The sequence below is a fragment of the Beta vulgaris genome, chromosome 6, assembly GCF_026745355.1.
Source record: "Beta vulgaris subsp. vulgaris cultivar EL10 chromosome 6, EL10.2, whole genome shotgun sequence".
Taxonomy (NCBI): Eukaryota; Viridiplantae; Streptophyta; class Magnoliopsida; order Caryophyllales; family Amaranthaceae; genus Beta; species Beta vulgaris.
In genome coordinates, this window is record NC_079207.1 from 7998749 (window position 1) to 8013983 (window position 15235).

General features: G+C 36.0%; 2 protein-coding genes across 3 annotated transcripts; both read left to right on the plus strand.

Moving 5' to 3' along the window:
• Positions 1–1398: 1398 nt before the first annotated feature.
• On the plus strand, positions 1399–7607 carry LOC104895427 (hypothetical protein). Its single transcript, XM_010681930.4, has 11 exons — positions 1399–1701; positions 2291–2393; positions 2504–2571; positions 3166–3254; positions 3341–3518; positions 4954–5082; positions 5273–5409; positions 5992–6205; positions 6330–6514; positions 6997–7092; positions 7238–7607. Exons 1-11 carry the CDS (start codon positions 1525–1527, stop codon positions 7350–7352), a joined length of 1491 nt encoding a protein of 496 aa, XP_010680232.2. The 5' UTR covers positions 1399–1524; the 3' UTR covers positions 7353–7607.
• Positions 7608–8244: 637 nt separating this feature from the next.
• Positions 8245–14657, plus strand: LOC104895428 (pentatricopeptide repeat-containing protein At5g24830). Of its 2 annotated transcripts, none has more exons than XM_057395623.1 (6): positions 8245–8448; positions 8534–8579; positions 9174–9292; positions 10166–11963; positions 13681–14014; positions 14136–14657. In XM_057395623.1, exons 3-4 carry the CDS (start codon positions 9174–9176, stop codon positions 11580–11582), a joined length of 1536 nt encoding a protein of 511 aa, XP_057251606.1. In that variant the 5' UTR covers positions 8245–8448; positions 8534–8579; the 3' UTR covers positions 11583–11963; positions 13681–14014; positions 14136–14657. The 2 variants fall into 2 exon arrangements, with proteins under 2 accessions (XP_057251606.1, XP_057251605.1); XM_057395622.1 differs by having other exon boundaries at positions 8246–8448; positions 9101–9292.
• The last annotated feature ends 578 nt before the right edge of the window (positions 14658–15235 follow it).

Consider the following 15235-nt stretch of genomic DNA (forward strand, 5'->3'; position numbering starts at 1 on the left):
AAAAGTGACAAATACTCATAAAAGCTACTAATATAATATTGTACTAAGAATTACTAATGTTCTACAAAAATGACAAATAAATTTTGTTCTTAACAATTAGTTGTTGTATATTAAACAACAAATAACAAATGTCGTATATTGAACTCTAAAAAAAAATTGTATATATAAAATCATAATAGTTGTTAGACTTGTCCAATGGGTCAAGCACGTAGGTTTGGGGTTTAGTACATACGAGTCGTTTGTGTTTTTATACAAGTTGCTGGTCAACGATACTTTTTTATCAACTTTTATTTTTTGAGAGTTTCGTATAAAATGAGTTTATTATTTCATGTATAAAACTAATATTTCAACTTTACTATAAAAGACATGACCATCATAAGAATCAAGATTGGCCTGATTGGTTGGAGACCCTCCTCCCATCCTTGTGACAAAGGGTTCAATTTGCTTCTTGCCCCTTGTAAAGTGAGATCCCCTAATTTCCCCCGCTTGTACAAGGGATTCATCTTACCTTAAAAAAATTATACGACCATCATACTAGTAACATATCAAAGATTTGAGAACAAGGTTGACCTAATGGTTAAGGGTTCAACTCATTGCAAGAATAATCTTCAATTTCTCTCCCTTCTTGCAAGGAACTTTTCCTTACAAAATAAAAAGGTAGAGCTTTCCTCCCGATTTCATAAGATCTTAGGATCGATTTGTTATACTATCACTTGCATAAGTGGGGGGATTTGGAAAAATTGAACCCTTATCACGATGATGGACGAATCACGAATGATACTTCAACCAACTAGGCAAACCTTTTGTATACTCCTTCCGTTTTCTTTTAATTACTTCCTCCGTTTCAATTTACTTGTGATACTTTCTATTTTAGGAAGTTTCAATTTAGTTGTGACACTTTCATTTTGGTTAATAGTTTCTCTCTATCTCTCTTCCATTACATAGGATCCTTTTATTTTCTTTCTCTATCTCTCTCCTCTCCAAAAATTGTCTAGAAATTCATGATTTTAAAAGTGTCACAATTAAATTGAAACGGATGAAGTATTACATTTCCTTTTTAGTTTTTTTTGTTGTTGTTACTTTTCTCCTTTTTCTTTTTATGAGAACTTATTTCCCTATCACATCAACTTTTCACACTTTTCCACAACATATTCTCTACGCACTCATTTTAATAATCCACACAAAACCGTCCCACAAAACCTTCCCACCTACGCTATTTTTTTGTCTCCTACATCATTTTAATTCTTCTCTTACATTTTCGAAAATCAAACATTCTTTATTATACATTTGTACTTTTTCTTTGTTTTCTGCACAATTTCATCGATTCTCCCGAAAATAAAGTGTAATAATTAAAAAGAAACGGGATGGCTACAACTTATATTCATGTTCTAAACCAAAAAAAAGTGGTTCATCAAAGTTTGGAACTAAGCACAAATCTTGATTCTACTCTCCGATTGTAGGCAAAGAAGCAATTTCCAAGTAAATCAACCACAGTAGAACTTCTGCTGCTTAGCTCTGTAGAAGATGCGAAATAGCAGAGTTTCATCCAGAAAAACATCTCGCATAACACGCACACTTTATATAATCCTTCTCTTTGCTATATCCATCTTCATTTTTCTCTTTTATACAAAGGATCTTTTAGAAAATGAACAAAACCCACTTTTCTCTGATACTTCTCATCTTCACCATCAATCTCAGCAGGTATATTGGATTTAATTTTTTATGGGCATTTCTTAATTTCCATTAATATGGGTTTTTGATTGTGTTTTTCTTTTGTTGGGGTTTTATTTCTTTTGGGTATGGTAGATAATGTGCTTATATTATTGTGTACACTATGTCACTATTTGCTAGTACATCTGATATTTGTTAGTGACTAGATAAGCATTATTATTAACACCAATCGACGCGTGATTTTGTCATAAATTCGTAAAAGATACAATCTTAGGAAATGTATTTAATGCTTATTGTTAGCGATTACTGAAAATTCTATTGTGTTCCCAAAAGCACGGTCATGCCCCAGTAAATTTGTTTCATTTTCAATGAATAAATGTTCTATTTCAACAAATGTTCATTTAAGCGTAGTTTCTATCTTTTAGTTAGAGACATGGGTCTATGAAAGAAGGAGAATGTTGAATTGGTATAATGTAGTTGGATTGGAAAAGGGTCAATTTATGTTACTGATTTTTCAGTGATATTGCTACCTATGCTTCAAATTCAAACGAATGATTAATCGTTTTCTGGCATCTCTGTCTTTGTTTTTTGAGTAATCTGGCCTTGCTTCTATCTGCAGATAAGGAGTTCTGGCTCTGTGCAGTTTGTAGATCAGCAATTATGGGCTTCAACATTCAGTCGTCGCGTGCATCCTTGTGTTAATCCTACTGCTAAATACAAAGGTTATTGTTTCTGCAGTCATTTGTTTTGGCGACAGCATGATATTTCTGGTGACTACTTATTGAATGTGATATTTCATTTGCTAACTTGGTCCTCTGTTTTAAATGTTCAGCTGCCCAGGAATCTAACAGATATATGACTGTGAAATGTAACGGAGGGTTGAATCAAATGCGTACTGGTGTAAGTTGCTTCGGCTTTGTTCTCTGACAATCTTTATGTTTTTGGAATATGGATGCATTGAATTGATCTACCAAAGTAAGATGCTATTGGGAATTTTTTTTGGTTTTAGACGTCAATCCTGCTAGATGGGGAATACTTGCTAGGAGCATTTCCCACTGCAAAACCTGTGAAGCTTTAACTACATTCCGTAGGGAAAATGAATGCAATTTATCCAAATGTGTGCTAATGCATATATGTCTAAGTGATTATAAATTTGGAATGCATTCATGCAGGAACCTTCGTGTTCATTTCATGCCACGAAACGTCTATTATATATTGCACCCTATGTATTTGAATGTACATTTATACACATTTATTAGTGTTTTAGATTCGATTGCGCACTCACACCTTTACTTGTGCTAGTTTGTAGTATATAGTGTTGCGTAGATGAAGAATAAAGCTTGAATTGTAATGCTATATTTTTGTCCAAAGATTGGGGCCCAACCTTGTGACGGGTGTGGGAACTTGGGAAGAATCACTTTCTCTAGGCTTTCTTCCACATTCAGCTTCTTTTGCTTTATTTCCAGTGATCTAATAAACTACTTCGTCCACTAGATTGCTGATATGGTGGCTGTGGCACGCATCATGAATGCGACCCTGGTGATTCCCCATCTGGATAAACGTTCATTTTGGCAGGATTCAAGGTTATATTTTTTGACAATCCCTTGTAAATAGCTCTTCTTTGTTTCTGCTCTGTGTTATCTTACCATAATTACAAATTCTTGGACAGTGTGTTTGGGGACATATTCGATGAGGACCATTTCATTCGAAGCTTGCAGCGGGATGTGAGGATTGTAAAGGAACTTCCCAGACAATTGGAATCTGTTCCACGAGCTCGCAAACACTTTGGATCGTGGTCCGGGATGAGCTATTATGAGAATATGACTCAGTTGTGGAGGGAACATCAGGTGCACCTTTTTCTTGTCCTTTTTAGAGTCTTTATTGCAGTGCGTAGTATCTGTTTTCTAAGTTTGAACATATTCTGAACTTCGAAACAAAATTATATAGAGATCTTGAGTGTTCAAGATAATTAACAATAGAATTCTGAAGTTGTCAATATATTTTAAAAGCTCTTTAGTTCTTAAGTTACATCAGAAGAGGCCAAAAAACCCGATAATATTCATGTTACAAGTATGCAGCATAAAAGCATTGATGGAAACAATTTAGCGGTCCTAGTTTTTATGATGCGGGAAACTACCATAACGTGGAATTTCTGAAGGAGTGAGTTTATTTGGTCAGCAAGTGACCTTTTAGTTAATTGATGGCTCAGTAGTTTTCATACTATATTAAACCTGATGTTGCTTTGAAGTACTCCATTCAACTTTGAGATGCTGGAAACTGTGGCTGGTAGGAGGTTCTAGCCAAAGAGTATTTGCTCTTGCTTGAACCTCTGTATGTGCAGATTTTTCTGGCAACCCTTGCTGTTAATGGCTTCATCCTAGTCCTTGACTTTAACCTTGGAGGTCAAACTGGTATCTTGGGAACAACACATGCCAAGCAGAGAATAATGACAAAAATTATAGTACACAGCAATAACTTCAATTATATCCTGTAGATCGGGTTTGGATGATCAGTAACAAAACTTCAATATGGTGCTTTACCAGCACAATATTTCATACACTATACAATTCAACTATAGTGCTCCAAAACTATCAGAAAATTATAGTGGTTCTGGACTTGTGTACCTGCCATTACTGGCATACAAAGCAAACAAGTGGTAAGGACAGCTTTTGTTAAATACAGGACTGATAATCTCGTTACAACAATCCAACCTGTATGATACCTTCTCTGCAACTAAGTTCCAGAAACACTGATCTCAGTGTTGCGGCTCAAAGTAACTCCTAATAAAGTTATGAGTTAGAGAGAAAAGTCTAAGTATAGTTTGCAACTCAACGACTGGCTCCCACTCCATCAAACTAGTATAATCTTACAAAGGCTTAAAAGTTCTAGGATAGAGGAATTGCTATCAGGGTAGAGGGGATTGCTAAACTTGAATTTGACTTTTGTGCTATAGAATTACCACTTATTGTATGTTTTTTCTAAAAGTTTTGACCCATAAAAATCTACAAGCACATATGCTAACTTAGTGGTTTGAAGGGTTCTATGAATTTTGGTAATTATACTCCCAACTTCACTATCTTGGAAACTGCATTAATTCTCTACCTGAATTAATTTTGGCTATTATGAGGTGCATATGCTCTTTTGTATTTTTGAACAATTATATCTCCTTTTGACTTCATCCTTAATATTAGAATCATTTATGATAAATCTTTTACCACTATAATTGAAATATGACATTCTTGTTTAAAATCTTGTTAACACTTGTGTAGTCATATTGTTCAGGTGATTCATGTTGCAAAATCAGATTCTCGACTTGCAAACAATGATCTACCTCTTGACATTCAGAGGCTTAGATGCCGTGCTCTGTACCATGCTTTACGTTTCTCGCCTCCTATTGAAGTATTGGGGAAGGTGAACTTCTAAATTTGCTTCACCCTTGCTATGTGGAAACTAGAAAAGCAGATTTCTGTCAAGGAAAGATATTGAAAAAACTTGTAAATTTCTCACACCATGTTTTTAGTGTTTCTTAGAACGGTTTGAGGATGCACATCATAGGTTTTGTTTTAAACTAGGATCTGACTTCATGACAGTGCTACCACAGAGGCTAGTGGAGCGGCTCAGATTACGAGGGGGTCATTACATTGCTCTTCATCTAAGATATGAGAAGGACATGCTTGCTTTTACAGGCTGCACGTATGGTCTCTCTGATGCAGAATCTGAGGAGTTGAGGATTATGAGGTACTGATGTATCTATTTGCATAGTATTAAACGTATATTTAGCATATGCTTGAAATGTGTGACAAGAAGATGCTTAGAAGCACTTGTAGTTTATAGATAGTGGAGCTTTGGTTGGAAGACGAGGACTAAGGACGCAATAAAACTTTGTCATTTTGCTTTCTATACAACAGTCGTGTGCATATAAGCTCTTCAATTAAATTGTATGTTACTGACTGAGGCTTGACGCACTCTTCATCAAAGCCAATTTGCAGTACTTGGTAAGACTTAAAAGACAAACTAGATTGAGAAACTTTGTATTATCTCCAAGTGATATTTTGGGTTTATCAACGTCAACCTGTCTGTTAGTTTGTGAATGATCCAGCATTCACAGATACCTCTAATACTGCAGTATGGTCAATTATTGGTGTTCGACCATGTGCGTAACATATAAATGTACTCTCGTATATTTGACAATAAAAGAAAAGAGGTTTTGTTGCTCTACTTGTTGCAGATGTTGAAATTATTTGACTTGATGGCGAACTGATAAATAGTTTCTGCTGTTTTGTTTATGTTGCTAATGATGCTTTCTTGCTAATTTGTAAGGGAGAGTACACACCACTGGAAGATAAAGAAAATAAACTCTACGGAGCAGAGGAATGCAGGCCTTTGTCCTCTAACACCCAGGGAGGTTGGGATATTCATTAAGGCTCTTGGCTATCCCGCATCAACATTAATATATATTGCAGCTGGAAAAATTTATGGTGGTGCAGGGCGACTATCAGAGCTGACTTTGCAGTTTCCTAATGTGGTTTCTAAGGTATGCAGTAGAATTTAGAAATACGTGGTCTCCAAGGCAATCGACAATTGACTTATCAGGGCATTTGAGGTGCTGTAATCTTGGATTGAATGGATTACATCATTAACTAGTTCTTTGATTCCAGGAAACACTGGCAACCAAAGCCGAATTAGAAGCTTTCTCCCATCATGCATCTCAAAATGCTGCCATTGATTATATCATTTCTGTGGAGAGTAATGTGTTCATTCCATCGCATTCGGGTAACATGGCGAGAGCAGTTGAGGGTCATAGGCGGTTCTTGGAGCACAAGAAAACAATCACGCCTGACAGGTATTAGGCCTCTGATTTTAGAAAACTATATACTGCCGAACAGCCAAAGTACTTTTGATGGCTCTAGTTGTTATTTTAAGGGGAACCAAACCATAGGATGGTTTCTGTAATAACTAGCAGATTCATTTGTTAGAAACTCATTCGAAACTAGAAGTGGAGTTCCAAATGATAATTTCTGTTACTAGAATTAAATTTAGCAGAACATCTGGTTTAAAATTGTGAATTCTCTGTTGTTTCTTAAGTTGGTTAGGCGGTGCCAATCATCTCATAATGATGAGGGTGTCTTAAGGTATGATAAATGTCGATAACTATGATGTTTCACTTTTAGTAGATGTTTCCCATGAATTAGTTTTAGGACTCAGAAGGGTTCGAGGCAAGAGTGGTCCCCTTCTTCATTTCTTTATAGATAGATGTGGTGCTAATTTTTTTTGTCTTTATATATGCAGTTCTCATGTAATTCTCTGTTAACTTCTTTTCTGCAGGCAGGGTCTAATTGAAGTGTTCAACAAGCTCGATTCTGGCCAACTAGTGGAAGGGCCAACCTTAACCAATATTGTCAAGAGGATGCACAGGAATAGGTAGAAGTTTTATATCTGTGGTGAATATTGTTAGTCTGTTAGGTTATTAGTAGTCATTTAGCATACATTACTTTCACCCCACCTGCTTAATACTGCTGTATCAGAACTGCCTATATTTGACAACATTTTACTGCTGTTAAAACAGGCGAGGCGCTTCAAGGAAAAGGAACGGGCCTCCACTGGGAATTAAGAGCAGAGCACGATTTCGGTATGAAGAGTCGTTTTATCAGAACCCGTACCCGGAATGTATATGTAACTAATCAATTCGTCCCAACAAGTTATGAAAAATCCCTGTGGAGCTGCTCGTTCTTCAGCTTGTTCTGTAGGAATTCCTTGTTGGTCACTTTACCCGTTTGTTGTATCATTGTTTTCCACTTTCTTTTCACAAATGTTATCATCCCATTATTTGATTCTTTCTGTTTTATTGACACTGTTTAGTACTCTACAAGGGGTTGTTAATCTTGTAAATCATGGTTGGAAAGTTCATTCTGATATCTAATTCTCTTCTTAAGCTATTCTTTGTCATCAGAATTGTGTAATCAGGAGTTACAACAAACAAAAATAGAAAACAACCATGGGGGAAGATATAGATAAAATCTTCTATAAAACCGTCGATCGATGAACGCGATAAAACTCAAATCTTAGGCTTCACAAGTTCATTGAGTTTCACATTCACTCTATTGTGAAGTGAACTAGGAGTAAAAACTCGAAAGCGTATGTTTTTTTTCCATTTTTCACCAAAAAATCCACCAATAAGTTATTTCAATATCCTTATTGGTAATTTCACCTAATAAAGTACCGATCAATTGATAATTATCTATCAAATACTTTCGCACAAATAGGAATACAAACCGCTAGTGAAATCAGCTAATACAATCCGCTAACAACTAACCTTTAATTATCAAATAGGGCTCAAATTAGTACGTAGGATGAGCACGATACCCACGATGCACATCAAGCACTACATTATAAGCATAAACACCAATAATAAGAACATATATTCATTCGGCTTGTTAGTCATGTACATCTGTCTATTTAACCTGTCATTTATCTACATTTGGCTTATTAGTCATGTACATATGCACATCATCCTCTACTTACAAGCGTGTGCACCATCTACGCGTTGCAAATAGTGCCAAAATAGTTCCTCTCAGGGTCTCCAACGTACCAAAAGCCCTAGCTTAGGCCTTAGCTCAACATTGTTTTACACTTTTACTTTAGCATCATCATCAAAAGGTGGCATTCATCTTCTTCTCTCTCATTCTATACACCATTATTCAAACTCATCTACTGCAAAAAACTGCGAGCTCTTTTGCAGCTAATCCATGGCGTATGCGTCACATTTCTTTCCGTTCGGTAAGTTAATCTCTCAAATAATACCTCTTTTTTCACATTCTATATTTTTCGATTCATTTTATCGATCTTTCTCCTGCTTTTTCAGCCTTTGCTGCGTCAAGATTTGCTTCTCTCTCTCCTCCACGACATTCGTAAGCTCTCTTCTTTTCTCAATGTTACCTTCATTGATGCAATTTCAATCACAATGTGTTTTTTTTTTGCTTGCATTTCATTTCTGAGGATTTTTTTGAGGTTTGATTTTCTAATATTAGGTTTTTTTGATTATATAAGCTAGTGATTTGATGTTATCTTGACTACACTGTCGCAAAATTCTAGCTATATAGTACTTGTATACTGGAGAAATTGAGTGTAATTCGTTCGTTTTCGTGCGATTGGAGTAGTTTCTGATACAAAATTACCTTACTGATTCCTTTGGTAAAATTTCAACCTGAAATCGCACATTAGTTACTAGTGATGAGTATTTCTGCTAGTTTTGAATGTGAAGTTGCATTTTGTCGATTGGTGAGGCAAATGCAGATTTTGCTCTTGTATATCTCATTCTATAGTTGTTCATTGCCCTTTTTGATGGATCTTTTTGTGGTTTAAAACCCCTGCATTGGTAAAACATACATTGAGGTGTTGCTCTCTTAAATTTATTATTATATATGTACAGGATTTTTGGATATGATGCAATTGTCATGTTTGTTAAAGATCTAGCCATGAATGTACAAGACTCTTGTCAACAGATGATTCAAGGTTCTCCTTCTGGAAGAAATGGCTTCGACGAGGGTGAAGCACCTCGAGCAGTTTTTAATGTGTTGGATGGCATTTTAAAAGACACCTTGGATAGATTGAAGACTATAAGGTGATTTTTTGCTGTAGTGTTTTTTGTCGTTTCTTATTTGCCAGGTTCTTTTTTTCTTCATGTCGCTTAAAATGTTTGAATAGCATATATGTAAAAGCTTCTACTAGTTTTTAGGTTTGGTTCTTCTGGGTGTCCCCTGCCCTATTTTACTAGGCTTTAATGGTTCCGCTTTTCACCTAATCTGATCTTGAACTAGAGTACTTCATTATGTATCAGCTGTCTGAGAGTGATTATGTCTACTGGCTTCATCGTATATTATTTGTCTTAGAGTGATTATGTCTACTGGTTTTGTTATGCAGAGAAAAACCCTTCCTAGTTCAAATCTAGTTGACTACCCGTTTCATGTTGCTACATTTGTGGTTTTACATTCTGCAAAACTCTATGGCTTTGTGACATTGTTGATCTCCAGCATTACTGGTTACATATATATTCCTTCCGGTTTTTATTAGTTTACCCGTTTTGACTTTTGACACTATTTACATACATAACTTTGACTATCTATTGTGATTCTTACTTTAAGGAAAAAATAGTCATGTGAGATTTTGTTAGATTCATGTTAATGTGTATTATCCAAATATCAACTTTTTGTAATTTTTACTTCTTGATAATTAGACATAGTAAGATTCAAATCAGTGCCTTGGCAAATATGCCCCAAAGAAATAAGTAAACTAATAGAAACAAGAGGGAGTATAATCAATAGAGGTTTGCAATATCTTCACAGCATTGCGTCATTGGATAATATAGTAGTTAAGATTATGTTTAAACCTTCCTTGTTATAGTCCATGCTGCATACAAACTTAAATGGTCTTTGAAGATGTAATTTGGAATGGTAACCTTGTAGGATTATCTAAAATTTTGTGATGGATATTGCAGAGAAACTGTATCAGTGCCTGAAACTATATTGGCAAAGATCTCCACAACCAGTGATTGTCGTGAACTTGAAACTATTATTAGGGTTTTGTGTTCGGAAGGTAAGTTAGATGCTGCCCTTTGGCTTCGAAGCAAACTAATCGCAAAGTCTTATGTTCCTGATGTGTTTACACACAATTACCTGATCAGTGCATTTTGTAAAGTTGGAACTTTGGAGAAGGCTGATTGTCTTATTAGGGAGATGTTAACTCAAGGTCCATTGCCTAATTGTGCAACATTTAACACATTTATTAGGGGTTATTGTGTAAAGGGTCATGTAGACAAAGCTTTGTCTTTATTTTCCTCAATGGCTAACTGTGGAATTAAGCCAAACAGGATTACGTGTAATATACTTCTTCATGCTTTATGTAAAGAAGGTCTGGTGGAAGGTGCTCGGAATTTCCTTGCAGAGATTTTAAATGATGAATTTGAGAGGACACCTATTGATTTAATTACGTCTACCATACTAATGGATATGTATTTTAAGAATAGAGATGTTGCTGAAGCTCTTCATCATTGGACAAAAATGTTGCAAGAGGGTACACAAATAGATGTTGTTGCATTTAATGTTCTTATACATGGTTTTTGCTCAAATCAGGAAATAAAACTTGCATTTAGTTGTTTTGGGGAAATGATAAAGAGAGGACTACAACCTGATGTATTCACTTGTAATACCTTTATAAGTTACTTCCGTAAAGCTGGAACATTTGACGAAGCATTGAATGTGCTTGGCTTGATGCTTGATATGGGAGTGGCCCCTGATCAAATCACTTATAAGATGATTGTTCAAGGCCTTTGCTTACGTGGAGAGGTTGATAAGGCAGCAAAGCTACTGTGCTCTATATTAGAGTTTTCCACTGTCCCAGAGCCTATTATTTGGAATGCCATTATATATGGTTATGGAAAATATGGAGACACAAATAATGCATTGTTAATAAGAGAGAAGATGGTTGCTTTTGGCGTTCCTCCTAATACTTATACCTATAATGCAATAATTTATGCCTTATTGAAGGAAGGTGATATCAATGGTGCTCTGTCTCTGAAAAGAGAAATGGATCAAAGAGGTCCTTTTCCTGATTTAGTGACTTACAATATGTTGGTGAGTGCCACTTGTAATCTTGGGCGGCTCCACTTTGCAGTTCAGTTACATGAAGAAATGCTTAGGACAGGGTACCTTCCAGATGTTATGACTTACACAGAGCTGATAAAAGGTTATTGCTTGAAGGGTCAATTTAAGGAGGCAGAAGAAATATATGTTAGGATATGGAGTTCTAGCCTCCAAGTTGATCATGTCCCATGCCAAATTTTGGTTAAAAGGTACTGCAGAGCTGAGGGGATTAAGCAGTCTCTTATCCTCTTTGAAAATCTATTAATTGGGTAGGAATGATCATATCTGAAGCAGGAGCTTGATAGTGCTTAGTGCATCTGGAGAGTATGCAAGAAACCTTTAGAACTGGGTATATTATGCATTATCATCTTGGACTACTTTGACTTGAAAATAAAGATGGCTTTGGCCTCGATGATTAGCTTTCAAATTTATAAATGGGTTGGAAAGTGACTGAAGCTGATGGGAATGAATGATGATGAATGCTGCTTCTAATGAAAGCACGTTGTATTGTAAGCCAATCAAATTTCAACAAATCCCAATGTTATCAAACACTTTGTAACTTATGGGTTATTAGTTACTCTGTCCAAAGAATGCTTACTACCACTGCATCTGTTGATTATTGCAACTGAGAAGTTTGCATTGTTTCATGTTGAGGTATATCTCCGAGCGTCTTTCTTCTCTCTGCTCTGTTATTGACTTTACTCTTTTTATTTGTCATCCTATCCTATATTGCTCAAAATCGATCAAACATTCAGGTTTTTGACGGAAGAGTTTAATCAGACTGTTGTTAGGGAAAAAATCTGCATCAGTATGTTTAAGATTAAATCTGACTGAGACTATTTAGACTTGTGTCTGCTTAGTGTTGAAACAAGAAAAACACATCATCACATCTTCATCACTTTATTGAACTTGTACTACGTCCGTCCCAAAATCTTGGTTTCATTTCATTTTTTAAGTCAAAATTCATCAACTTTGACCATATATTTTCACTAATATATAAGGAAATTATCATGTGGTATCATTTTAGAATCGTCTCATGTGTATTTTTGAAATATAATGTGTAACTAGAGATAATAATGGTCAAAGATGTGACTTGGAGATTGTGTAAAGGGGGAATTAGAGTCAGGATATGATAATTGAAGGAAGTCCGATCGGGATAGAAATAAGGTTAAAGTAGAATAAGGATATGATAAGGAAAGTGCTTGCGCTAGAGTCACTCATTCCCCCTTTCCGATGCTTTTAGGATTTACCCTGCTTTCTAGGAGAAGCAAACCAGCCCACGAGCTAATTTGTAAGCTAGTGAGTAAATGCAGTATTTTAGGGGCCGAGGGAGTACATTCAGAACAGTATTTTATAAATTGAGAGAAGGGTGGAAATGATAGATGATAATAAATGACTGTAATGGGAATGATTTATAGGTAGTTTTGTAAACAGAGTTGCATGCCAATATCCTGTAATACTTGTCCACCTAGTATCCTTTTTACTTCATAAGTTTGCAGATCTGAATCAATACCACCCCTTAAGTGAACATCCCCTTGGGACTTCCCTCAAAGGAAAAAATACACAAACTCATCAATTCTTCTGCCAAATAATTCATGAAGGTAACGAAGATAGTTCCTTGGATATTGTATTAAAAATACCACATAATGGCATGCTGGAAAAAGGCACCCACTTGAGTTTCTCTGTGCTCCCTTTTTCTTCTTTATGTTTTGCTTGAAGGTTGTCAGTTGTCACCATCCTCCGGGATGCTTTAGATGGTGTCCTTTGTATAGATACCTCCTAGTACTCCTTTCCTGATATAAAAAAAAAGGAGTTTCTGCAGTAGCTTTGTTTGTGTCTGTACTCTGACTAGAAGATTGTGAGATGATGGAAATCTAACAATGATGAATAATACCAATGCTAATGGTAACAGAAAAAATAACAGTAAGAACAACATCAATGTGACATAAGACATTAACAAATGCACCCAAGGGAGTAGAGGCAGAAGCCATTGTGCAGGGGAGAGGGGATGCATCATGTTGAAATTTAGAACTGCTTTCTTCTTTTTAGGAGGGGGGGGGGGGTCTAGTTTATTCACAGAAACTTCAAACAGACGACTACATGATCATATTATTACTGGATAAAAAAAAAGAATTGCTCACAGAATGAAAAAGGGAAGACATAAGTATAACAAAGAAAGGGGAGAAATTAATTTTGCTATGGTGAGGAGAAATGTGAAATGGAACAAAATAAAGTGGGGGTGAGAACAATGCAATGCAACTAGACAACTGTGATACTTAAACCCGTTTTACTATGCGAGACTTGTAACAAGATATGTAACCAATAAAGTGGAGATGTCTCATTACTGAATCATTGTCTTTGTATATCTCAGGGCTAAGAGGGCCATCGCCGACCTTGGACTCTCAGTAGCTTCACCTTAACACCTATGCTGCAAGGACAGAAGAGGACTCTGTAGAGCACAGGAGGTCAATAACTGAACATGAAATTCAAATTAAATAGGGTAAGTTAAAATACATTGCAATGTGGCCTCTTCCTTGTTTATATGCCCTTGTTCAAGAATGACTTTTGAATGCCAACAACTACTGACTTCAAACTGCTGTCTGCTTCGTACAGCTCGTTAACCAGATTCGTTGCTGGACTGCATTGTGAGCCATACTGTGCATTTATTCTGCAATGTCAAGGCCACAGTAATATACATCTACCTTGTAAGTTACAACACATTTAAACTTTTTTTATACTCTAATTTCTGATTTGTAGCTCGCTTTTCTTAATGTAGATATCAACAAAACTAAATTTTCTAGATATTCCTTGAATTCTTTGCTACAGGTTCACTGGATTAGATTTCAAACATGATTCAAAATGAAGAATTGCTGGGATTTTACAAAAGGGTGAGCACGAACATAGTACAGAGTGGTTTCACTGCCTCTGTTGGATTTCATGGTCAAGGAAGAGCTTGTCAAACTTTTACATTTCCAACAGAGAAGAGTATCGAGATTTGACTTAATGCACTAAGATGATTCCAGTAGGGGTGGCTGCTAAATACGAAAACTGGAACTTGAAATAGGGTGAAATATTGAGTATATAATTTTATTATTGTGAATCAAGAAGCATTTATCTAGCTTGATAAATGGTGAAAGTTGGTTTGAGTTATAATTGTGAATATTGGCTACATCAGGTTTGCTTGTAATCATCTAAGCCTTGACCGTTATGGTTTTTGGGCTCACTTGTGCTGCGAGGGATGATAAATCACTATCGGATAAGTGGATTGACAATCTACTATCCATGGTAAAAGTGTAATTTCTTGAGAGAAAAAGTGAACAGATGAAATATTATACATTTTGTCAGAAATCATGAATCTTACTTTTGGCAAAAAAGTTACATTTAATTCACACTAACAATGGTTATTTGTATATAACAAATGTCTCAAATACATAATTATCGTAAACAAGTGTTCTAAAGACCCAAACATGGGTTTTAATAAAATATCAAATTATACTTTTTTGTCAGAAATATGACAAGCTCGGATGTGGAACTCTTCTTCCGCACCATATGGAGCTTTAAACGACGTCCGCAAATCTCTTTAAACGAGGGATAGGACTGTGATTCATGCCCTATTTGCCTTGATGAGGAGGAGGATTGTCATCATCTATTCAGAAAGTGTCCTCTAGCTTTAGAAGCTTGGCAACTAGCGGATTTTGACCTCTCTATACCATCTAAACCCCCCCCCCCCCTGCTGAGTGGTTAGCCCATTATATTCTTCTTTTTAAAGAGGGGATCAATGGCATTCTCATACCATCTTTCGTTGGTATTATGTGGGCTATATGGAGGACTCGGAATGACCAATTGTTCTGTCACTCCCGTGTGTCGTTGCAAAATCTACAATGGCATAAAAATGAAGGAGATAAACAGCATGCAGTGTTTATTCA